Here is a 25,580-nt window from a genome sequence, read left to right as displayed (position 1 = left end):
CAGTTAATTTCTTTAAGTTGAAGGTGTGCACTCTAAAATAACAGTAATAAATATGGTAGTAAATACATGCACCATTAACATACTCATTTATTATTGTTATCCATTACCATTACTGCCTGTACATAATTGTATGGGCTATGCTTTTATAGGATTCATAGTGCAGTAGGTTTGTTTTTACCAGCATCACCGCAAACGTTTGAGTAATGCATTGTGCTGCAGGCTATGACTATGCAGTCTCTAGGCCATAGCAGGTTTTTTAGCTCCATTATAATCTTATGGGATCCATATGCATATATGTGCTCCATCATTGACCAAAACATCATTATGCAGTGCATGACTGTGTGTAAATGTGAAGATGAGTGTTTGGTTTTTCATTATTTTCAATGATAAGATGCAGAAAACTGTATCTTATCACTGAAAATAATGAAATTCCTCCTGCTGCCATAGTGCTCCACAACTAGAAATGTGTAAGGTATGCTTAATGCTCATTGAAATGATATACAATCTTATTGGCCTCAAATATTATCATCGTGTGTCATTATAAAGATATGGATAGAAGTTTGAATCTATATTGAACATGCACGTCATGACTATTAATAAGTAGATCCTAGTTCATGTTAAAAATTAAATTATAGGCTGGGAGGAGGGGCTCAAACCTGTAATCCCAACACTTTGGGAGACCGAGGCAGGAAGATTGCTTGAGGTCAGGAGTTTGAGACCAACCTGGGCAGCATAGTGACACCCCATCTCTACAAAAAAATAAAAAGATTAGCCAGGTGTGGTGGTGCACGCCTGTAGTCTAATTCATCAGGAGGCTGAAGCAGGAGGATTGCTTGAGCGCGGAAGTTCAAGGCTGTGGTGAGCTAGGATTGTGCCACATACTCCAGCCTGGGCAACGAAGCGAGACCCTGTCTCAAAAAGAAAATTCATTATAATATGTCTGAGCTAGAAGCTATTTTGTAGAGCATTTAGATCTAGCATCTCATTTTATAATAAGGTATGGAAACTGGCACAGGCTTAGCACATTTATGTGAGGTGAAACAGCTATAGAGAGAGCTTAAGTTAAAGCCCAGATCCTCTGCTCTATATTCCTGCTCTGTGCCACGTACGCTTTTGTGAAATAGGCTCAGAATTGCTCTCTGGCCTGAAAGGGCTGAAGGAAGAGCATAAGATTACATGACTTTCGGTATTGAAGAATAAATACCAATGCTATGTGTAACTTCTTTCTTTTGTTGGTATGGATGATAGAGAATTAATTGATCAGTGTTTATTCCCAACATTTCTGTTTGGCCATATACATTTGTTTTGCTGTGCTCTTCTCCCTCTTCACCTATTTTTTAAAATTTAGGTGAGGATTTTTTTTCCTATTAAAATGTTGATATGACACAATATCTTACATTAATTAGACCTTCTTTAAAACACATACACACACACAACTCTGCCATGCGGTGAACTGTCTTTTTTAGAATGTTGGTTTCCTCTTTTGTAAGCTTTAGAAAACAAACCTAATAAGCTAAGCTAAAAGCTGAATATGTTTTTGGTACCTGCAGATGTGAAATTATTTTAACTGGTAAGAAGTTTACTGTCTGTGATCAATTTTTTTTTCTATTAGGAAAATGAATGTAGTTGGGGCATCATATTTGGTTAGAAATGTAAAGAAAATAACTAGGCGAATATATCTTTGACCAACAACAGACCTACCTCACATTTACCTTGTTCATTAATTCTTAAGAGCACCTAAATTGTTCTCTTTGCTGGAATATAGTAGTATCTTTGTGAAAACCAGAGATTGATATGTTCTTTATTTTAAGATACTCATCTCTTATATATTCCACCGTTTAATAGGCCGTTCACGGATATTTCTAAACTTGCTTTTATTCTTCACCCAGTGGCAGTATCCTCGAAGCCACCTTCACTTCATCACCAGTATTCTCTTGCCTTTCTCCTTTTTAACTGTTGGGTTTCAGGTGGGTTAGGGAACCTCACAGAAATTTATGTGTTCAAGTAGAAAACATGTCATTAAGTTCCTACTCAGCTAGTGGTGAGGTGACAGAGCAAGACAGAATCCTTCCCTCTTACTCTATCCTAAGTACCTAAGCAGAAGATTAAAGATTAAGCACTACCCAGCCACCTTTCCTGGACTCTGTAATTAGAGTGGGATTTGCCCAACCATCTGCCTTAGACACTGCAGCTGGAATGGGAATTGGGTAATACACGCAAGCCCGGGGAAAGGAAATCCTGTTGTATGTCCTTACCTGGGCATTCAAGACTTCTTGAAGCCTGTGTCACCTACCTCTCACCCTGGGCCTGGGCTCCCGTGTTTCCTAGTTTAGAGGAAGGCATGACCTGTGCAACTCATGCTTAGGGACCATTTATTTTTGTTTTGTTTTGTTTTAGAGACAGGCTATGTTGCCCAGACTGGAGTGCAGTGGCCATTCTTAGGCGTGATTATAACACATTGCTTCCTTGAACCCCTAGACTCAACTGTTCTTCCCACCTCAGCTTCCCAAGTAGCTGGGACTACAGGCACATGCCACCACACCCCACTGTACTTTTTATTATTTAACTCTTGAAATCAAACCTCATAATGTACTGCTAAGATCCTTCTGGTTGCAAGAAACAGCAACAACTCTGACTATTCTAAACAAAAGGAAGATGTATGGGACATTATGAAGAGCTGATATAACTCACTGGAGCATCAGGCTTGGAAAAGAGATGGGGAACAGGGCTGCTGCAAAGGGCCAAGAAGCCAGTTGCAGAATTGTTGTCTTTAGTTAGGAGCAGTCTGGCAAGGACACCCTCCCTTATGGTGTCACAGGGGCAGGATACCACTGTAAATGAATTCTGACTGTTACCTCTTCGTTGTATTAGTCTCCACGCAGAAACATTTAATAGGCAGAGCCTCTCTCACGTGTCTCTCTGCCCCACCTGCCAGGGACAGGGACAGGGTAGTCATCTGATGATTTTCATCTTCTGTGGTGTACAGCTTAGCATTGCATCCAATTAAGAGTACAACAGTGTGATATGTTAAAAGAGAGATGACAGTTGACTGTTACATCCATTGTTTAACATGTGAAAGTTGGCTTTCCAACACATATTGAAAGACCTTATTATACACAAAAGTTTGAAATGACTATAATCATTTTTTGTATCAGGACCCTTTGTGGTTACTGACGAGTCTGGAGTCTAGGACAGTGGTGGAATAGAGAAAAGTCCCCTGAGTGACTACACAAACTCTTAATTCCTACTCCCGCTGTCACTGACTGAGAGAAGCTGAGGATGTTTTTTGATACCTCTATTCACACTCCCCATACTGATCTTTCTTGTGAAATTTTGTTTCTCAAAGGATAGAGGAGCAGAAAAAAAAATAAGGAATGAAGGAAACATACCTAGATCTACAATAAACATTTCTACATTAAGTTGGAATATATCTTGAGAGAAAAGAAGAGGTCATCAGACATTTTCGAATCATTTCTCCCATACCCCTCAAAAAAATCCTCTGAATCCCCAGAAGGCCTGCAAATTATTGTAATTAAATATTTAATATATAATTTAGCTAACATATTAGTACTAGAGTGTTCAAATTTACAGTATGTGGATAGATTATTTTTAATATGCTAATAAATTTTTAATGTATGAAGGGCAACCTAGATAATTCATGTGCACAGTATACTTATTTCTATTTTATAGAATTATAGAAGCACAGCAGTATCATAAAGGGAAACGGGCTAAGAATCAAGGCTCTTAGATGCCCATTGTGCTGGTGTCACTCTGTTTTTCTTTTAGACAACAACTCATTTAAAAATTTCCTTGGTTTCGCTCTGGCTCTGTCTTCATCTGGATATGAAGGCATTTGGATTAGTTTATCTCTATGGAGTCTTTTTGCTCAAAAATTCTATGACTCAGTCAGTTATTACTTTGTTTTCATCCAGCAGCCCACAGAACCTCCTAGGAACTCAGTGAGTAAAATCAATCAGCTAGCCAATAAATATTTATTGAGTGCCTACTAAGTGTTTTGCTCTTCTTGGATCTGTAGGGAATATGATCTAGTTGGGAAGACAAAATATGTACCCAAAAAAGATAATATACAGCAGTAAAAGCTGAGTGCCAGATGAGTGGTGCAGCTACAGGCACTGACATGGGGAGAATGCCAGGTTTGGTTGGTGGCTAAGGATAGCCTGTTCAGGCTAAAGCAGAAAGTTGGAAGGGATTGAACGGAATAGGGTCAGAGGTATATGAGGGTAGATTGTAGAATACCTTTCATAACTGTTGCCCTGTAATTGTGGCACTGTCGAGTCAAAAGAAAACTGGATTTGAAATCAGAAAACCTGGCTTCTAATCATGACTCTGCCATTTACAAAATGATTACATGTGGCAAGACTGCAATGTTTCTCTCTTCTTTGGAAGCAATATATACTGCCTCTGTATTCTGTATTACTAGAATGATTAGGTTAATGTGTGTTTAAATGCCTGTTCCATGGTGGACATCCTGTAGATATTCATTAAGTCTGAAATATTATTTTGAGTGAAAATGGATGAGAGTTGTGTCATCAGATGTTTTCAGATTATAGGTTGGACAAGGTCATTGGCAATGTCCTTTTTATCACGGAAACGCCATGTTTCTACCTCCAGCCTGTGTGTGCCTCCTTCTTGGTTCTTTTTCACTTAGAAGCTTTGTAACCTTTCTGTGCTTCAGGTTTTCTCATTTGTAAAATAGGGAATAATAATAGTCCCTATCTCATCAGAATTTTGTGAAGATCAAATGAGTTAATAAATGTACAGCGTTTAGACTAGTGCTTGGTAAACTTTAGTCTTCCTCCCCTCCCCTATCCATTTCCTTTTCCTGCTCCCCTTTGCCCCTCTCTGTCTCCCAGCCCTCCATCCTGCCTTCTTCTCTTTGTCCTTTGCTCCTTCCCCCTTCATTGTCATCATTCAGATATGATGCTAATGATTGTCTTCGTATTAGAAAATTTCTAAAAAAGTTTTCTGTGGTGGTTGTGGTGTGTTTAAGGATGAGGATTACTTGCCAACCTAATCCTTTAAGAAGATTCAGCTGACAGTATTTGGAATTGGTCAGCATTGCCAGGAGACCAGGTAGGGGAGGTTGTAGTAGTCCATGTGAGAGGCAGTAGGAGTCTCAACTGGGGTAGAGAGAGAGAATAAAAAAGAAAATGTTCATGGGAGAAACACTGTAGGTTTGAGTTCAGAAATTTTATACAGGAATGAGAGAGATGTCAGGCCTAGGTGCTGAGAGTATGATGGTCCTCCAGATAGGGCTGTTGGGAGGAGGAGCTGATTTGGTAAGATTCAAAAACGCTTTTATCTAGGGAAGTGAGTTTTATTTTTGAAATGCTGAGTTTTACACAGTGATGAATCATACAAATTCACATGTCCTGCAGATAGTTGAAAATGTGAATGCATGGCATATTTAGCAGTGAGTGGACCAGTTTAGTTGGATTGGAAGTGCATGTAGTTTACTTTCTTCAAGCTTAATCCAGTATTTGATTGATCTAATCTTATTGTTTTTGAAGGATCTGTTTGTTTCCTTCTGGGAAAGAAGTATGTTTGTTGTATAGCAGGAGTGTCACTTTGGGGACATTACCCCATATTCTGTCATTTAAAGAGATTCAGACAAGTCTATGCAGTTTCTTGCTATTAAACAGGTTTGTTTGTTTTTTTTCTTGTTTTTCTTCTCTTACTGTGATGATTGAAGATCAGGGAAAACATTAGATATTTGACGATGGACATTGTTTTATTTCCACTTATATTTAATATGCCCTACATACTTCAGCCAACATTCATCGTGTCCTGACTTCCCTAGATATTTTGCTGACATGGAAGTGCAGTGGTATTCAGAGAGGAGCTGGCATAGCGGAGTCAAATACTAGTTTTACTTGTCTTATAAAGCCATAACCATGATATTGCTGAATAAATGAAACTATCAAATAAGAGGTGGCAATAAGATTACAGTACTGCAGAAATCCTGGGGGCAGAATAAAATTGTCTATTTACTAAGCATAACTATTTGATATAACTGTTTGATGTTATGCCTTCTTCCTTCTCTTTTTCTAAATTGCTTTGACCCATATTTTTAACACTGCATTCTCTACTCGCCAGCTTTATAAAGTGGATTGTTGAAATCTACTGCTTCCATGTATATTTCTATCTTATCTTCCTCTGCCCATTCGTTGTTCTTTCCGGAGATCTCAGGTAGGTGCTCACCTAGGTAGGAAGGGAATGAGTGGAAATTAGGTAATGGGCATGCTATTTCTCAGAGATACCTTGGAGCAGACCAGTAGCTCTTCTGGTTGGGGGATTATGAAGTGACATTTCTTTATCACCCTTCTTATTTATTATTTATTTATAAGAGATGAGGTTTTGCCATATTGCTCAGGCTGGTCTCGAACTCCTGAGCTCAAGCGATCCGCCCACCTCAGCTTCCCAAAGTGCTAGGATTACAGGCATGAGCTACTGCTCACCAGCCAATCACCCACTTTTAAAACCCCAGATATCTTTGGTTTTATTTCTTTTCTTCCCAAACTGAAGGGAGCTACTGGTACTTGGTGAGATGTGGCCTCTGAAGCTGGAGGGGTGTTTGTCAGGGCTCAAATGTAAGCTGCTTATTAATAATGAACTTTCAATGGGCATGTGCTGTAGGGATTCAAGGGTGTATTTGTCTACAAAGCAGTCATATCTTCATTTTATGGAATGACTTTTTTCTCCTCTTTCTCTCCTTCTCTTTCCCCTTCTCTACCTCCCTTGTTTCTTTCATGAAGCATCTCTACCAGTGTTGTTTATGGGTGTCCTTTGGTTTTATTCTAACCATGCATCCTTTTGAGTTCTTAAAATAGGACTAAGTCCACATATCAATCTTCATTGTTTTCTTTCCACTTCCTCCTCTCATAAGGAAGAATGATTAGGATTCATTAATGCAGAGTCATTGTTCCCATGAGTTCTTGATTTTTGTATCTCCAGTATCTAGAAAATGCTCTCAGCTCTCAGTTGTATTTACAATCACAGACCTGTACATACTCTGAATGATCCTTAAATATGAACTGAAACTTATTAGAGAGATTTGTTTAGGAGAGTATTCTTTTTGCTTTATTTGCTGTAAGTTCCATACCTGCTCATTCATGAGTCTGATTTTTTGGGGTCATGCCTTTATGTTGCCATATAACCACAGCTGTGCTGGTGAGTTGTCAAATGGTATAGACAATTGGCTCTCACAGACTGGAGTAAGGATGCCCTGCCCCAAGACGCTGCAGCTCTTGACAACCCTTGGTTTTCTCGTCACTCCACACTAGTTACCAAAGCCTGGCTAAGGATGTCGAAGGATTTGTATTTTCCTCTGTTTTCAGACTATATTATGAATTCTGGGAAAGTCTCTAGCCACTGTTTTGATTCTCTGGTGGTTTTCTTGGTGGCAGGACTTGTTAAACAGAGAATGGGCTTTAAATTGTTAATCAGTGTAAACGGATTTAAAAAATCAATTTCAGTCATTTTTAGAACTACATAAGTTTAAGGGGGAAGTGAAAAATAGTGAAGAAGGTGGGAGAGAGATTTAGTAAATCTATAAAGCATGTGTGCCACCTCAAATGTTTCCAATTATCTAGGCTTCCAAAACAGAATCTCCTGTCTACGGATGCAGCTTGGTTATGTGAGAAGTGCCTCCTAGATATATATGAAGAACAAAAATGGGGACAAAAATATCGATGATCCAGATTCACAGGAATTGAACCAGTGGAGACTGGAGAATAAAAAACACTGGGTGGGAAGGGTATGGTGTGACTCCTTGAAGATGCCATCACACTAGCTTTTGGAAGTTCCCTGTTACTTTCTATGACTTTTTCCTTGGAGACCTAGTTGGAAAATAGTAACTTAATAAAAGATATTTGCACATTGCTCATTGTCTCTAGATCTCTCTCAACTATAATTTTTGCCCTTACCCTTTAGAGATTTCTTTTGTCAGCTTACAAAAGCCAAATCTGTCTCAAGTCTGAAATGATCAAGTTCCTGCTTGAAAGAACATGGATGTTAGACATCTTAGTGTGAACTTGTAGGGAAGATCTAAAGAGAGCCTTGCTTTGGGCCTGTTCACCATTGAGCATTTTTCCTACTTGCTAACTGTCTTTTGGGGTAGGTAGCCCACGTCCTCCATATATATGAGCAAAGAAACTAATAATCTGAAGAAAATAGTTTTTCAGTCTTCTGAGCTTTCTACCCTGTTGAATCCTGTGGTGACCTTCCTTTCTCGTTTCTAACCTAGTTGCAAAGAAAGATATCAGCACCCTGTAGCTTCCCTTCTAGATCAGCCCCACGGTAAAACATCCCCTGCATAGCTGACGATAAGTGAGATCAGCCACATGGTATGTTAGGAGTCAGGATCGGAACTCTGTCACCTTCAAACCTCTATCCTAGCTCTTCTGAGAATGTCTGTAATTGTGGGAAAAATATAGTCAATGTGTAAAGGGAGTAGGGGCAGTTTTCCAGCATTAAGACATTGGAGTTTTTGAGGGTCATGTGTGACAGAGGCCTAGGATACATGCCTGATGTCTCACAGTAAACAGCCATGAGGTGCCTTTTGTGCTTAGTTTATAAAATTTTATCACAGAGCCTTGAAGTTACCGTAAAGAATATGTAATAAATATGTGTGTGTGCATGCATGCAGGCATCTGCATGAGATATATGCTTCTACTATCGATGAAGTAGTAGTTCCCTTTGAAGTCCTGCAATTCTAGTTACCTATGATCAACCACAGTCTGAAAATATTAAATGGAAAATTCTAGAAATATACAACTTATAAGTTTTAAATTGTGTGCCTTTCTGAGGAGCCCCATTCAGTGATGAGATAGATATCTCACCTTCCAGCCTAGGCTTTCTCCACTGTATCAAGGTTGTATACACTACCCACATCTTAGTCTCTTAGTAGCCATCTCAGTAATTAGATCGACTGGCTATGGATGCTTGCATATTGTTATAATTGTTCTATTTTATTAGTAGCTATTGTTGTTAATCTCTTACTGTGCTAAATTGTAGGTTAAACTTTATTATAGATATGTATGTATAGGAGAAAAATACAGAGTTCAGTACTATATGCAGTTTCAGGCATTTACTTAGAGGGGTCTTGAAGCATATATTTCTTGCGGATAAGGAGGGACTACGTATTATGGATATACTACCCTATTAATTGTATTTCATTTCTTTCCTTTACCTGTGACTAAAATATATTGCAGGCTCACTTCTTTATGGGTTTACTTTATTCTGAATATGTGCCCACATGTGTTTACCTTAAGGAAAATGTTCGGCTTTTCTGATCTCTGTGGACACCTCAGAGACTGATAAAATGTAGATAGTTTTTAAGTGAAAAATGTTTTCAAAGAGCTAGATAAAAATCTATGAAACACAGCCACTGAGTTATCTGCATCCTTTTCAGCTGGAGAATGAAGGGGAGGGTGTGTGTGTGGGTATAATAGTGTTATTCCCTGTACCCACTCTCGTGATACTGTTGAGGCCCAGAACGTGATACCCCACAGGGTGACATTTTGACATGCCGAGAGTTCTCTAATTTTGTCTGCCTCACCCAGCTACCCACCGTCTCCCACAGCGCAGGGAGGGACTCTTTCTGGAATTTCCTATTTGACTAAGATAGCTTCTTTCCAACAGAAATGCAATTGTCTTAAGTCCCCTTTCTAGAGATCTCACCAGCTCCCTCTGCCTCTTCATGGTTTGACTCTCTGGAAAGTTAGCAGTGGTTGGTGTTTGGTGTCGAATGGAAACAATTTTTTTTTTTTTTTTTTTAAGACAGTCTCTGTCACCCAGTCTGAAGTGCAGTGTTGTGACCACGGCTCACTGCAGCCTTGATCTCCTGGACTCAAGAGATCCTCCTGCCTTGCCCTCCCAAAGTATTAGGATTATAGACGTGAGCCACCACAACAGCCAAAACAATTCAACTTAAAGCAGTTGGGGCAGAAGCTGGATGCAGTGGCTCATGCCTGTAATCTCAGCACTTTGGGAGGCCAAGGTGAGAGGATCACTTGGGCCCAGGAGTTCTCAACCGTCCTGGGCAATATAGCAAGACTCTGTCTCTACAGTAAAAGTTCAAAAATGAGCCAAGCATGGTGGCATGTGTCTGTAGTCCTAGCTACTTGGAGGCTGGGGTAAGATCCCTTAAGCCCAGGAGTTTGAGGCTGTAGTAACTATGATCATACCACTGCACTGTAGCCTGAGTGACAGGGCTTGACCCCGTCCCTTTTATATATATTAAAAAAGAAAAAGCAATTAAGGCAGATCAAAGGCATATGTGCTCAGAGGGGTAGTCTGGCTTGGGGTGTCAGAGCCCCATAGGAGAGGAAGGCAGGAAGGGAGGGAGGGAGGGAGGGAGGGATGGAGGAGAAAAGAGAGGGGAGGGGAGAGGAGAGGAGAGAAATCTAATTATTTTGGAAATATAGCACTGGAACATTATTTTCCTAGCCAAGTTTTCCCAGCATGTAATCAAGGACGATAACTTTCTGCATGCTTTCCCAGCTTTTGTCTTCCTCCTTTCAATTATCTGGGACTTCAATTTAAAAAGAGAATGAAAGGGAGGGAGAGAAAGTGGAATTAGCCTAGATCCATGTACTTGACTGTCTCATTCATTTCTTTAGGCTCCTAATGAAAGGTCAGGAGATTTTCTCCTGGCTAAAGATGGCTCAGAACCTGACACTACTGAGTTGATCAGTTGCCCAGTAAGAAAAGAGAACATTAAATTGTGTGCCGTGACATTATGCTACTTTAGACAAATTTATAAATCCTGCTTTCTTGAGTGTATCAGTAATTCTATTCCAATTATACATGTCTGGCCTGAATGGATAATTCACAATCAGCATCTAAAAAGGGACCTAACAGCCTTGGAAGTCTAACAGTAAGCCATCACTCTCCATATCAGCTGGAAACACAAAGAGAATTAGTGCTAGGACTGAAATGCTTCTCCAAACTAAAAGAGATGTTTAGGGTTCTATTGAAAGTCAACAGTTTCCATTAGGCATGATCAGGTGGTTCCTGATATAAACAAACACAAGTGACATGGGATTCACAGGCAGGCTTGCTCAAAAGATAGACGAGCAGTTGACATCTTCCCCTCTGGTTAATTTCCGCAGCAAGTAGGTTGTAATATAAGCTCAAACTTAGCCACTATAAGATAGTAGTATTACAGAAAACTTGATGGCCGGGCGCGGTGGCTCAAGCCTGTAATCCCAGCACTTTGGGAGGCCGAGACGGGCGGATCACGAGGTCAGGAGATCGAGACCATCCTGGCTAACACAGTGAAACCCCGTCTCTACTAAAAAATACAAAAAACTAGCCAGGCGAGGTGGCGGGCGCCTGTAGTCCCAGCTACTCGGAGGCTGAGACGGGAGAATGGCGTAAACCCGGGAGGCGGAGCTTGCAGTGATCTGAGAACCGGCCACTGCACTCCAGCCCGGGCGACAGAGCGAGACTCCGTCTCAAAAAAAAAAAAAAAAAAAAAAAAAAAGATAGTAGTAAAACCGTAGGGTCCATTATTATGCCAACATGGAGAAAATGTGTTCCATACCCATACAAGAGAACAGGAATCCTAGGGGGTAAAATTTCAATTGTAGTAGGCCTTAATTGTTTGATCATATTTTTGCCTGCCTTCCCACCTCTACCAATATTGGAAGTAACAATATATTGACAATTAATAATTGTCTAAAACTTTCCAGTTTACTTCACAATGTGTGTTTGTGTTAATTTTGAAACCACTTAAGCTATAGAAAAATTGCACATAACTGTACAAAGAGCATACCTTTCAGCTATTTAAGAGCAACTGGCCGATCTATTGTACCTCTCCTTAGATAATTTATTGTGCATTTTCTGTGAGGCAGGACATTTTCCTGAATACTCAAAAAAAATTAGAACTCGGATATTAACACATTGCTACCATGTAATCCACAAACCTACTCAAATTTTGCCAACTGTTCTAATGCAATACTTCAAGAAAACGATCTAGTTCAGAATCAGGTGTTGCATTTAGAGGTCATGTCACTTTAGTCTGGAATAGTTCGTCATTCTTTCTTTGACCATTATGGCCTTGACACTTTTGAAGAGTACAGGTCAGTTATTTTGGTTTGTGTGATGTTTCTTCATGACCATAAAGTTAGGCACTGATTTGTCATTTATTGATGATGGTAATCTTGATCTTTTGATTTGGGTGGTGTCTACCAGGCTTCTCCACTGTAAAGGTACTATTTTACTCTTTGTAATTAATAGATATTTTGTGAGGAGACACTTTGAACTACATAGTTTTCACCTCTCATTAAACTCCCAAGTTATTCCTTTATTTGTTTGTATTAGAATGAATTCATGGAATCTCATTTTATTCAAACAGTTATAACCCACTACTACTGTTCTTTGACACTCAAATTGTTCCCAGTTTGGCCAGTAGGAGCCAGGACTTCTGTGTCCTTTGGACATGTCTCCTGTCTTTTTTTGAGCACTTCTCTGTTTTCTAGTACAACATGTTCCAGGCTTATCTTGTACTGTCTTCCCCAGATCTGAAATTAGCCATTTATCTAAGGAGCCCACATTTCCATCTATATTTATTTTTATATGTTTATTTCTAAACCTATCTATATCTATTGAAAACCATGTGTGGCAGTCATGAAAATGTGCCTCCTGGATCTCCAACTGCAGGAAGCATAATAGACTGACAGCCCAGCTGCTGTGCTTTGAAATCAATCACTGCTACTTCAGCCAAGGCTATGCTTCCCACCAGCTGCTCCCAGCCAATAGCGGAGTGCAGCAGAGATACTAAGGCAGGCCTATTGCTGAGGGACATAGGGTTCCTCTGATGGACAATTTTGACTTCTTATCAAGCGTTGACGAAACTCTTTGGAACAGGCCCATAGCTCAGATGTTCCCTGTCTAACCTTCCTTCATTCTCTCCCATCTGCACAGGGGTTTGACCTGCACTGCAGTCTGATAGCTCTTCCCAGGCCTCCTGGGGTTTCCTTCCCACCTTCCTTGAGATGAGTTTTCTCCAATTAATCTCTTGCACATCTAATCCTTCTTGGCACGTGCTTCTTGTAGAACCTGAACCAACGTACCATGAGTTCACACAATACCTAAAATCCCAGTCCACCACTACAGGGTTCATTCTAGTTTTCTTCCTTTCCGTATTTGTAAATACCTACTCTGACAGTGAGAAACCTGGTTTATCCTTAGTACTTTCACTGGTAGGATTGATATTGCTTAGTGTAACCAATCTTGTAACACTGATGTCACCACTCCCAAGTGGACACTCAGTCTTTAATGCCTGGCTATGGAGTCACCTTCCCTGTAGATGTTTGTACCCAGCTTGGACTCTGATACCTTGTGTGAGTGATCATCCTTACCTTCCTATGGGGCTCTGACACACCAAACCAGTCTACCCTATACTTTGTGCAAACTACTGTGCTTGGAACTGGGATATAGAGCAAGAAAAGCATGACCCCTGCCCTCACAAAGTTTATCACTCACCAAGGAAGATAAACAATGAATGAATAATTGCCATATACTGTGATGATGTATCACATGGGGAACCCACCAAGAAGAGAACACATGTGATTCTCATATGCATGGCACGTAGTAAATATCCAATAATGATGGTTGTTATCATTTCATGTATTTTTACTCTCATTACCGCTAAGCACCAGCATCACAACTGTTCCTCCAGGAGAAATCTATAATTAGGGGATAAGAAGCTAAGAGAACATGGCTTAGATGCTGAGCTTTAAAGGAAAGAGAGAAGAAAGTTAGTGGGCAGGGTGTGGAGTGATTTGGGAATCTAAGGCCTCAGGAACTCCATATGGCAGGTCTTAACTGGTTTGTAGACATTTGCTGATAGGCTAAAGAGGGCAGGGACAAGGAAAAGTAGAGAAAGTGCCCTTGGTTTTTCCTGGCCAGGCAGGTACTCAGTAATTCTGTGAATTGATTTGAGCAGAATTAACTGGGGTGGATCATTAAACATTTGTGTTGTCTTTCTTTTTATATCAAAGCTTGTTTTGTGAATTTTTCCTTCCCTGCTCTGCCATTCCCACTTTCTCCTCCAAACCCCATGTATTGACTGTAAAATGTCAATGCTCAGTAATTCAAAATGCAGTAACAAGTATTTCTTTGTTCTCTTGGCATTTAAAACAGGACATCTCAAACTATCAAAAGTGGAGTTGTCCCCCATGCCATTCCCCAGCCTTCTTACTAGCTCTTTGATGGGTAGAGCCTCTGTTGTTCCCTGCTAGGGCCCCTTGGTGACAACCTTAGTTAAATCCTCACCATGTATCAACATCTACATCTGCTGATTTGAGGCTGTTGCCTTTGCCCTGCTGCCAAACACAACTCTGTGATAATGACAGCATTTGCCAGCACGCTTATGCAGTGACTCAGGAGACAGGGTGACCAGCAAAGCAGCCTCTTTGTGGGAGTGGATTTTGAGAAGTGCTAATTCCGTGGCGGTTTGGAGATATTAATACCGTGCTGGCAGTAGATAAACAGACATCAGAGGGGCATATAATGAGAAGATAATCAGCCACCGCATCTTTTCCTCCTTGCTGTACCAACACATTTATTTTTTTTCTTCTTTTTAAAAAAAAAGCATGTTCTGCTGGGTTTTGACAAACAGAGCCATTAAATTGCGTAAACATGCACAGATACTGGTTGGTTCAGCTCCCAGCATCCCCACGGTATGACTTTCTAAGAATGACCGGTGTGTTAGGAGTTAACCACATTTTCAAACAATACTCAGTCATAGCATATGGCACAGTAGCCTATTGCTTACCATAGCCTCTCCCTAAAGGGCAGCAAACCAGATGGTTTGAGTAGGGCCTTTGGTATAATTATGACAGACACAAAGAAAGACATAACCACCATTCTCCCTCAATAATATCATGCCTCTTGTTTTCCAGTATTTGCTATAGTTAATTATACTTAATTTTTGAAAATTTGTTTTTGCAGTTTGATTGTTCATAACAGAGTTCCCTTTCCAGATTGGGGAGGAACCATTCAAATATATATCATTAAGTGTCTGCATATCATTTCCCATTCATCTTTCTCTAGTTAGTATATGCAGGCCACATAGAATGACATCTCTCATTCCCAAGTGCGAGCAATTTTCTTATTCTGGCAAAAAAAAAAAAAAAAAAAAAAAAGATTTGTTGCATTTGAGCATTACTTTGCATTAGAGTCTAACCTGAGATTTTTTGTAGCTCCCATGGAGTATTGCACCAAAACTGGTCATCTCAGATTTTATGCTTTTTACTTGCTTTGTTCCCCATCTTGATTTGCTTTTTTCTTTCTTTTTTGAGATAGGGCCTCATTCTGTTACCCAGGCTGCAGTGTAGTGGTGTGATCACAGCTCACAGCAACCTCAAACTCCTGATCCTCTTTCCTCAGCATTCCAAGTAGCTGGAACTATAGGCATGCACCACCACAATCGGCTAGTTTTTAAATTTTTATTATGGAGATGGGGTCTCATTTTGTTGTCCAGGCTGCTCACAAACTCCGGGCTTAAGTGATCCTAGTGCCTGGGCCTCCCAAAGAGTTGGGATCATAGGCATGACCCGCAGCGCAAAGAATTTCCTTTCTAATAGAATGCCTCCTTCCTGCCTGCCCCTTCTCTCTTCATTCATAGTCTTATCTTTTCCAAGCCCACTTTGGGTAGAAGATCCACTCTCAGGAGTTCTTGTAAGAGAAACACTTTGTTATGTAAAACCAATGTTTCTAACGTTGCCAAACTAAAAGAAGACATTTTCTGGTTGTTCTGTCGGCTAGAAAGATTTTGAGAAATTTAGGTCATGCTTTTATATGTTCCATTTTTTCTCTATGTGCCTAATATTTTATAGCAGACTTGAGGGCTGTGGCTTGTTTATAACATTCTGTAAATAGCCTGGTGCAATGTGGGCTTTTTACAGATTTTTTTTTTTTTTGCTAGTTTTTAATATATGGATTGATATAGCATCTGACTGTGCTAACCAGAAAAATGCTGAGCTAGGGAACTCTGTTATTTAACCTTTTATTTGGATTTCTAGCTTAGCAACTCATTGGTCTTGAAACCTTGGCTTCTCCCTCCCTCTGCCAGAATGCGTTAAGACCTCCAGGTGCTAACTGTTATTATTTCTGTTGACTGAGCCCCTTATGCACTTCTAGTACTCACTGACCTATCTTTTCTGTTGCAGAAACATTGCTGAGGCTCTTGTCAGCAAAGGTCTAGCCACAGTGATCAGATACCGGCAGGATGATGACCAGAGATCATCACACTATGATGAACTGCTTGCTGCAGAGGCCAGGTAAGACCAAACATTACTAAACACATAGGAACCCACATCCTCACTTTTTTCTTTCCCAGTTTTGTGCCTATAGCTGAGCAGAATGTGTTGGAAAATAATATGCTGAGAAAGCGTGTATTATTATTCCAGATTTTCCCCATGAAACGAAGGACACACTTTGAACTTGCTGTCTAATTTTGGTTAAGTGCACTTGGTCTTCCATTTTAAAAAACATGTAAAATAGGTATATATTAGATATGATCTCCATGTGTAGCTGTATAAAAGAAAGCATGAACGAGTACACTATAGCAGATATGTTTATCATTATTCCGGGACTAACAGTGAAGCCATACTTATGTGTGTAGTACATTTGCCTTTGTTTCTTACCTCCAAAGGCCTCTACTCCTAGCCCCTCCCATTTACCACCTCTAGACCTTTTGTCATGTACAAAGGAAATGAAAACATTTATTAGGAAATGAGTTTTGGTTTCAAATACTTCTGACAGCTGGCAGGAGACCATTTAAGAAGCCCTGTGACATTTTACTCTTGTCCTTCATCCCTGTGGCTGGTTGCCCCAAGGACATGCATGCTGCTCAGCAGTATTTCTGGCCATTGATATCCCTCAAGGCTCTTACTCAGGGAGTCTTTTGTCACTGGGTGGTCTGGTAGTTGAGTGATTCCCAGACTTCTTGGGAAACAGAGCAAGAACTGAGCTACTTATTGCTGAACCCTGGATAGCTCAGCAGACTGCTTGGACTCAACCAAAATATATCCATTGTTTAAACGTGGTTTCAGAGGCCTGCCTCACTCAGCAGTTTTTCCATAGCCTCTAGGACCCATTTAGTTCTAGGAGTTTGATAATTGTCAGGTTATTTTCTACAGTTAGAGGAGGAATGATTCTGGGCACATGTTATCTAATCTCAGCTTCAGATTTTGTCGTTGAGATCACTTCTCTTGCTCTTTGACCCATAACATTGCCCTGATATGTGACATTTACCTCTAACACCATGTCACATCCTGATGGATGGAGCATCTGTAGAATGTCACACAGAATGTCAGCTGAGAAATCAGTCTGTCAGGCTGCTGTGGCTTTTGGATTCTTTCTTGTGGGCTTTTCCCAATAGACCCTGTCAGGGACCTCATTCTTCAGTACAAAGAGTCCACTGAAAATACTCACATCTTTGGATGTTTAAGGCTCATTAATAGTCATTTAAAATATGTAGTTCGTGACTGGTGTTTGCTCACAAACCTCCTTACTTTCTTCTCTCCTTGCCTATATTATCAGTAAGCAAGGCAGTCCCAAAGAACTCATGATGAGAAATGTGACTTCACGTTTCTTAGTTCTGGTTTTGTTTGGTTTTGTTTTGTTTTTAATTTTTTTAATTTTGCCTTTTGTGAGTATATAACAGGTATATGTATTTATGGGTTACATGAGATATTTTGGTACAGGCATGCAATGCATAATAATCACATTATGGAAAATGGGGCATCTGTCCTCTCAAGTATTTATCCTTCATGTTACAAACAATCCAGTTATACTCTTAGTTATTTTTTAATGTACAATTAAATTATTATTGACTATAGTGACCCTGCTGTGCAATCAAATACTAGGTCTTATTTATTCTTTCAAGATATATATATATATTTGTACCCTTTATCCATCCCTATCTCACCTCCACCCTCTCACTACCCCTCCCAACCTTTGGTAACCTCTCTACTCTGTGTCTCCATGAATTCAATTGTTTCGATTTTTAGATCCCACATATAAGTCAGAACATGCAATGTTTTGTCTCTCTGTCCCTGGCTTATTTCACTTGGCATTATGACCTCCATTTCCATCCACGTTGTTGCAAATGACAGGATCTCATTCTTTTTTAATGGCTGAATAGTACTCCATTGTGTATGAGTACCGCAGTTTGTTTATCCATTCATCTGTTGTTGGACACTTAGGTTACTTCCAAGTTTTGGCTGTTGTGAACAGGGCTGCAGCAAACATGGGAGTACAGATATCTCTTCGATATACTAATTTCCCTTTTTTAGGTGGTATATACCCAGCAGTATGATTCCTGGATCATATGGTAGCTCTATTTTTAGTTTCTTGAGGATCCTCCAAACTTTTCCCCATAGTGGTTGTACTAATTTATATTCCCACCAGCAGTGTACGAGGGCTCCCTTTTCTCCACATCCTCGCCAGAATTTATTGCCTGTCTTTTGGATATAAGCCATTTTAACTGGGGTGAGATGATATCTCATTGTAGTTTTGATTTGCATTTCTCTGATGATCAGTGATGTTGAACACCTTTTCACATGCCCGTTTGCCATTTTTATGTCTTCTTTTGAGAAATGTCTATTCAAATATTTTGCCCGTTATTTTAATTGGATTATTAGGCTTGGTACTATTTGATCATCCAGCTCCAGTAGGAAACGGAACAATTACTAAACTATCCGTGGGATTTGAGGGGTGGGTCCATGCTGGGCTTATTCAGCCCAATCTGATGGTAACTTGAAGAACAGGTTATGCATTTCCAGAGTAGCAGGAGCCCTCAGCAATATAATGGAATGTATAGTTGTATTTTCCACGCAGGCTTCACACTGCCACCAGTGAATATGTAATTCTGACAGGCAGGTAAGCATGAAAATAATTTGCAGGGCTGCTCTGGAAAGTGAGGCAGGAATAAGCTCTTTTATTATGCTGTTAGAAATAGCCATGTTGTGCTATAATACTTGATGAGTATTCATAGATAGTGAAATTTTTTAAGTTTTAGGTTTTAAGATGAAAACAGCCTTTTTAGTCCAGTGCTTATTTTGTGCAGAAGTAACGTAACAAGATGCTTGCTTGCTAAGGCAGTGAGCTGCCTCGAGATAATTGTGTTGAGCAATTGCCTTCAGACTGGATGGTGAGAAAATTGGCTTCAGGGTCATTGCACTTTGCAGGTTGAGTAAACGGAGAGAATTAACCACTTCCCTCTGCCCATGAGGCATTGCCATAAGGAAATATAGGCCTCATACAGAACAGGAAGAAATACTCAGCGTGAACTGTGAGTGAATTTTTGTTTGGAGCAGTTTTGTCAGTGAGCCCCAGGATGCTAGCCTAGTGCCATCTTCTCGATGCTAACCCCCAGGAGGGTGAAGTCAGATTCAAGAGAGATCAGAATGCTTGCTAGATAGGAATGGTAGTTTTGTAGCCATTAAAAAAGATTTTCAGTGCAGAATTCCCATCCTTTTGTTTCTGGTGTTCTGTTTTAGTGACTGTGGTTGTTTTGAGACAGGGTTTTGCTCTGTGTCCAGGCGGGAATGCAGTGGCACAATCATGACTCACTGCAGCCTCCCTTTCTTGAAAATGGTAAAGTTGACCACTTTTCAAGACCACCTCTGTCCTGACCCTGGCTTGTTTGAGTTCGCCTTTAGTTTGAAGCACCTCGTTCTCCTGCGACACATTCCCCATGTTCCCTTAGCATTCTTCTCGCCTCTCTCACGTTACAGAGCTCTTTCACATCAGAGCTCTTTCACATGCTTCTTCTGCCCCTTATCCGGCCAGGTACTGAATATTATCTGAGTTTAGGGTTGTTTTCCCCTAGATAGATTAGCCGTATTTTTTCTAGCTGAACTCTGCTTTGTGATTTTATGCCCCTGTCAATGCATTTTCTCTACCTCCCAGCTTCGTGTCCTCTGCAGATCTCATTAGTGAGTTGTTTACTCCTTTTCTGGGTCCTGAATAAAACCCCTAAACAAGAATGGCTTTGGTGTTGACCCCCAGGTCTCTCACTGTACAGACTGTCACTTAACTGTCTTTTGTTTATCATCCTTCAGCCACTTCTTAATCTTCAGCAATTGTGTACTGAGCCAAGCCAGTTTGAATTAATTTCTCAAGCAAAATTTCTTAAGGCACTGTGTTTAATGCTTTGGCAAAGGCCAAATTCATAACATATGCCGCATTCATATCAGTCATTCGTTCTGACACTCTTTAGGTAAATAATAGACGGGTCAGGTGGCAAGGCATCATTCTGCTCTGTCCCTCCCCACCAAGATGTCAATTCCGACAGACTTCTTTGACCCTGGTTATTGCTGGTGATATCCGCAGTGGTGCAGAGTACTCTTCTGTTGACTTTGCTTTCCAGTGCACTGCTTGGCCATTAGTACTTTCAGAGAAACATTGTAAGCTTTGGGGAAAGGGCAGCCTGTTAAACTTGTCTGACTTAGGTCAGCACTGCTGCCTGCCTAGAAGTTGATGAGCTTTCTCAGGGCTCTGAAGCCCCTACTTCCTCCGCAAAGGGATATGATCTGCCAGCCTTTTTCATATCATTTCATGGGCGCTCAGGGAGTGATGCTGTAGGCACTCATTGGGAGACCAAATGAGACAGAGGGGAAAGAAGAATACCAATTTGCAGTTTGCCTGTTGCTTTCAAGCATATCCACCTGCCTGTATAGAAACAAACTCTACCACATCAGCAGCTCTGTTCAGTTAGCTGACCCTTCAGGGCTCCTTTATTCAGGTGCCTCTCTGCTTCTGGGAAACCCTCATTATGTCTTAAATATATAGCCCATCTAGAGGAAGCCACATCTTTTTTGTTTAAGGGGTAAATAAACCTCACATTCCCAAAAGGCGGCCTTTCGGCCTTCCTTTCCAGCTCCGTTGTCTATCATCAGCTGCCCCCTCCCTCATTACTTTGTGTCTTAGCAAGATAAGGTTTTGGCGTTTTCTCATATACTCTCAGGCCTTGTTTATCTCGTAGGCTTTGTTGAAAAGCCCTTGATGTTGTCCTACAGTTCTGAGAGTTCCAGTGTGTGTATCCTTTGTTTTTTGTTTTTTTTACCCCACTCAGAATTTAGGTGCAGCTGACCCACAGTTTCTCTGTGACACTCCTGAACTTGGTCTCACTTTTTAGAAGCATCATATGGACTCCTTAGAGTGTGAAACATTATTTCTGTTCTGCATGATCCTGTTTGATTCCCATATTGACTTTCCAGCATTTCCAGTTCCTCTTTTTGTTTTGGTGTTTCCCAGTTAGCTGGCCTGCTGCATATGCCTAGTCTGGACAAGTCTTCCTAACTTTAGGCAGAGCTTTTAACTTCTTCAGGGAATATTTCTTATATCCTTCTGCGGTATTTCCAAGATAGTGAGTCACTACCGGGACCCTTTCTGCTTTCTGAAGTGTCATAAAAATCTTTCATATGCTCTATTTTATGTATTTGGTGTAACACATCCAAGTTTTGATTTTGGAGAGGCCAGAATGTGAATTTTGTCATCATGCTAGATGTCTTCCAAGTGGAGCTTTTGTTGAGCGTGTTATGGACACTGAATACGAGTTGGTAATGTTTAGAGTCTGATCAAAGCGTGGCTGTGTGCTGTGTTTTCTTTAGACATGGGGGATATCATCTATGTACATCTTCTGATGCTACCACTAGCCTTATTTTAAAATGTAATATTTTAAGAATTCCTAGAAATTGTTAGAATCTGGCTCTTTGCAGGAAAACACAGAAGTTATGTTAGTTCAGAAGTTGGGGCTTTATTCCTTTAAGGTATCTTTTAATTCTAAGATTTACAATTTCAAGATCAGATGTATATATTCAGAAAAGAAATTGATGCTCCAGCTTGACTGTAGGAAAGCAATTGTATTGAACAACCTAGTGTCTGAGCAGATTTAAATGAATTTAGATTCATTCTGGTCATACATAATGAGGTTAGGGTTATCTCAGGAGAAGAGAAAAGGGCAGGCTCTCTCTTATCTTTTCATGTGTATTCTATTTCTTGCCTGGCACACTGCAGATTTAGAAAACCATGGTGTTGTTATCCATCTTTGAGAGGCAAGTGTGAACCTGCCCTCATCTCAGCATCGCCTTGGCTACTTCTCTTCCCAGTTCCCTGAAGGACTCATTTTTCTGATTCAGCAAACTCTCTTTCTAAAAAACGAAAAACCAGCACTCCAGCCTTGCTGTGTTCTACATCTCCAATCTCTGAACTCCAAACCCCAGAAGGACCAGTCTCTTGCTTTTTTTAGTGAGATTGGCAGTGCCCTCATATTGTAGGCTTCTGTGTTTGAACCTGTAGGAAATCTGCGCTGGCATTTCTGTCACAGACTTTGGTCAAAAAGCTATAAACAGATTGATAAACTCTTTCTTTCTTAAACCAATATCCCTGGCCATTATTAAGAGAGATTCAGTATTAATTGCATATCTCTTTGGTGACGCAGTTAATGGGGGCCACAGTGGGCTTTCTAAGTTCTACATGTTTGTAGCAGTGGCTTGTACATATATTTTACAATTCCATTGAATGAAGTGCTTTTAAGACCACTGGGAAGGAAATGGTCTTGGTCTTCCACTCTGGACTTAGCTATAGAAGCTGTCCCTTTTTTCTGATTTATAGGGAAGTTTTTCCATAAAATTTCAATAAATGGAGGGAAAAAGTGACTTGTGCCTTTAAAAAAAAAAGAAAAAAGAAAAAACTGTTGACAGGTCCTTCATATCTGTGTCTTCAGTTTTACTGGCATTCACATACTGGTTATGAATGAATGTAAAGAGTTATTTGCCAGCATTTTCTGTTGCTAAGTTAAAAGATACAATTTTAGGACTCTGAAATGGAAGAGGTTAGTACATTGGTTTGACACTATTGTGATTTGTTAAATGTTTTGATAAGCAAATTTCATTTCTATACCAGTCTTGTTTAGACAATTGGCATTGAATTTATGTGTTTTGAAATTTTAAAACTGATATATCCTATCACAGAGTGTAGATTATATGGGTTAATCAGTTCTCCAAGAAAGCATATCTTTCCTCTGTCAGAAACAGTGGTCAAGGCTAGTCTGTGTTGCATGTGATGGCTTTGTATTCATTTCTTCTCTTTATTCCTTTTTGTTTGTTTGTTTTTTGAGTGTATCCTGGGTTCCAGACATGGGCGATAATAGTGGTGAACAAAAAAGATAATAGACTCAACTCTTTACAAAGCATGCAGTCTCAGAGGGACAGGCACTAAATACTTTTATTAGTACTGCTGGATATTGCTGTTTTTCCTATTTCTTCTCTTTTCTTACCTGTTTTCTTAGCCGTTCCTCTTTCCTCCCTCTTTAACACTGCTTGCCTTACATCTTTTTTATTCCGTCTCTCATTTCTATTAAATGGTCCCATGAGAGTATCTTCCTGAAATTCATCTTTTCTATCCAGCCTCTGTTCTTATCTTCTCAACAGTTTAATGGTATGGCTTTAAATAAACCAAGATTTCTCACTTTCAATCTAATGACCTCAACAAGTGAAAATTCTTTTTGAATAAAAGTAGAACCTATTGAATACCGTGAAAAACAGAGCTCTTACTTGAAGTTTAATGGTAGATTCCTGTAACACCAGGGTACAGTTGGATTTTTAGCTCAAGCATCATAGGAGGCAGTAGTTGGGTGCCTTACGACTGCCCTCTTCACTCTTTGCATTACATCAAGCCAGTACAGGTTGAAAGCCAGCACAGAGAAAGAGACTGGCCTTTCTCTTAAATGTCCTAATGGCTTCCTTTCTTTTATAACTTTGGAAATGCACATCCCACCCTACATTTTGGGGTTGCAGTTAAGTGTCACGGTCATGAGGTTGCTAATTGGGTTCAGCACATGTCATTATGTGTCAGTGTGGAGGGTTTCACTGTTGGGGAGTAGGGAAGATCAGTTTTTGCAAGTAGATGTGATAACAGGAAAATGCATTAAAAGAGCTGGTGTTGGGAAGTGATTTGACGATGCAGCTGAATGTGGGGAAATTTAGCTTTTCCCTTTCTTCAGAAAAGATGATGCACTCAACATCCAAATAGCAGTAATCAATCTGCATTTAAGGCAGCACAAATGGCCACTTCTGGAGAGCTGTATGATGTCTCCATTTCCAAATAATTTTCTCTTTCAGGATATTAAGAGGATCTGTTCACTCCCTCCATCCCATCCTTCTCTTCCCTCCCCACCCCTAGTTCCTTCTGACGTAACTCATGTTGTGAGACTTTTCTTTATGATTCATGAGGGGCTGGAGTATAGCTGGCACCCTTTAGCTTTATCGCCTGTCTTGACTAGCAAGCTGTGGGTAGTCCTGCAGATCATGGGTTGATGATGAACTGCTGGAAAGCAGTCCTCCTTGGCTCTGTTCTGTAATCATTAGTCTACACTAGTTGTATTCCTTCAGAGAGGACATTGTTCTAGGCTAAACTTCCTACATGAATTAGCCATTATTGTGTCTTACCCCACCCCCATCCCCCAAAATAGGTTCAGCTATGACCACTTATCTGTCCAGAGCCACTTGTCTGTTTTCTTCCATCTCACTCTCCTCTTGGCTAAGAGGGTCTTGCTTCTTTCACACAACCCAAAATATTTGATATGTTGAAAAATTCTTGTACTGGGAATATCATTTCAATCCAGAATAAATTGTAACAATAAAGTGATAACACTTGACCCTTGACTTTCTTGAATGTCTTAAAACTTGCTTCTCTAAATCTGTGGCTCTCAGACCAGCCACATCACTGTTGCTTGGAAACTTGTTAGAAATGTGAATTCTCAGCACCCTGCCCGCTGCACTCTAACACATTCTTTAGGTGATTCTGATGCACACTAGAATTTGAGAAGCACTGCCCTAATCAGTCCCTGATCATTGTAAAACAAATCAAAGTGTATGCCCTTTCATGGAAGATTGATCATTTAATCTTCATTGTAATTGGAATTACAATCATGGTTATAAGTAACAGAGAACAAGGCATGGAATGGACGAGGTTTGGATTTCTATAGTATGTCCCAGCTCTTTATTCCCCTTGACTCCTGTCTCTTTCCCCCTTCCTCAAACTCTAAGTTCATGGCTCCTTAATTCGATTCCTTCTGAGTAGCCTCCACCAGCTCTCCGCTAATTTAATGTGAAATCATCTTGAGTGTTACAGTGCTTGCTTGCTTTGGCTCATCTGCAGCTTCAGGTGGCTGAGTGGGTCGGAGAGCTGAGTCTCTATTAGGCATATCCCTATCCTGCTTCTGCTGTAATCCTTAGAAATCTCTCAGGAGGACTATAGTTCGAATAATTAATCACTGATACATCAGCGCACAGAATTTTATAACTGCTTGTGAATGGGAAATCTGCTTCATAGCTTTCTTTCATTTGCAGGATTCTTTACATCTAAATTTCTTGTAAACTTCCTTGTGCATTTCTGTTTTATCCTAAGCTGCTTCTGACTCTGCCCCCCGCCAGCACCCTCCAACTTTGGTCCCAGAAGTTGAGAAGGATTACTTCCCATTGCTCTTGCTTTTACATCAAGGTCAGAGAGCCAAATCTCTGGGGTATGGCAATGAA

At 40.3% G+C, this 25,580-nt stretch overlaps 1 protein-coding gene across 1 annotated transcript in view; it reads left to right on the top strand.

Annotated features, from left to right (window-relative positions):
• SND1 (staphylococcal nuclease and tudor domain containing 1) overlaps positions 1 to 25,580 on the top strand; it is a 447,074-nt gene that overhangs the window by 228,847 nt on the left and 192,647 nt on the right. The window contains exon 13 of the mRNA XM_010378725.2: positions 16,203 to 16,313. Within this exon, the coding sequence (XP_010377027.1) occupies positions 16,203 to 16,313 (111 nt within the window). The remainder of the gene's footprint in view (positions 1 to 16,202; positions 16,314 to 25,580) is intronic.

Source organism: Rhinopithecus roxellana, chromosome 6 (genome assembly GCF_007565055.1).
Source record: "Rhinopithecus roxellana isolate Shanxi Qingling chromosome 6, ASM756505v1, whole genome shotgun sequence".
NCBI lineage: Eukaryota > Metazoa > Chordata > Mammalia > Primates > Cercopithecidae > Rhinopithecus > Rhinopithecus roxellana.
Note: the sequence above shows the minus strand (reverse complement) of the source record. Positions and strands in the feature narration are given on the sequence as shown.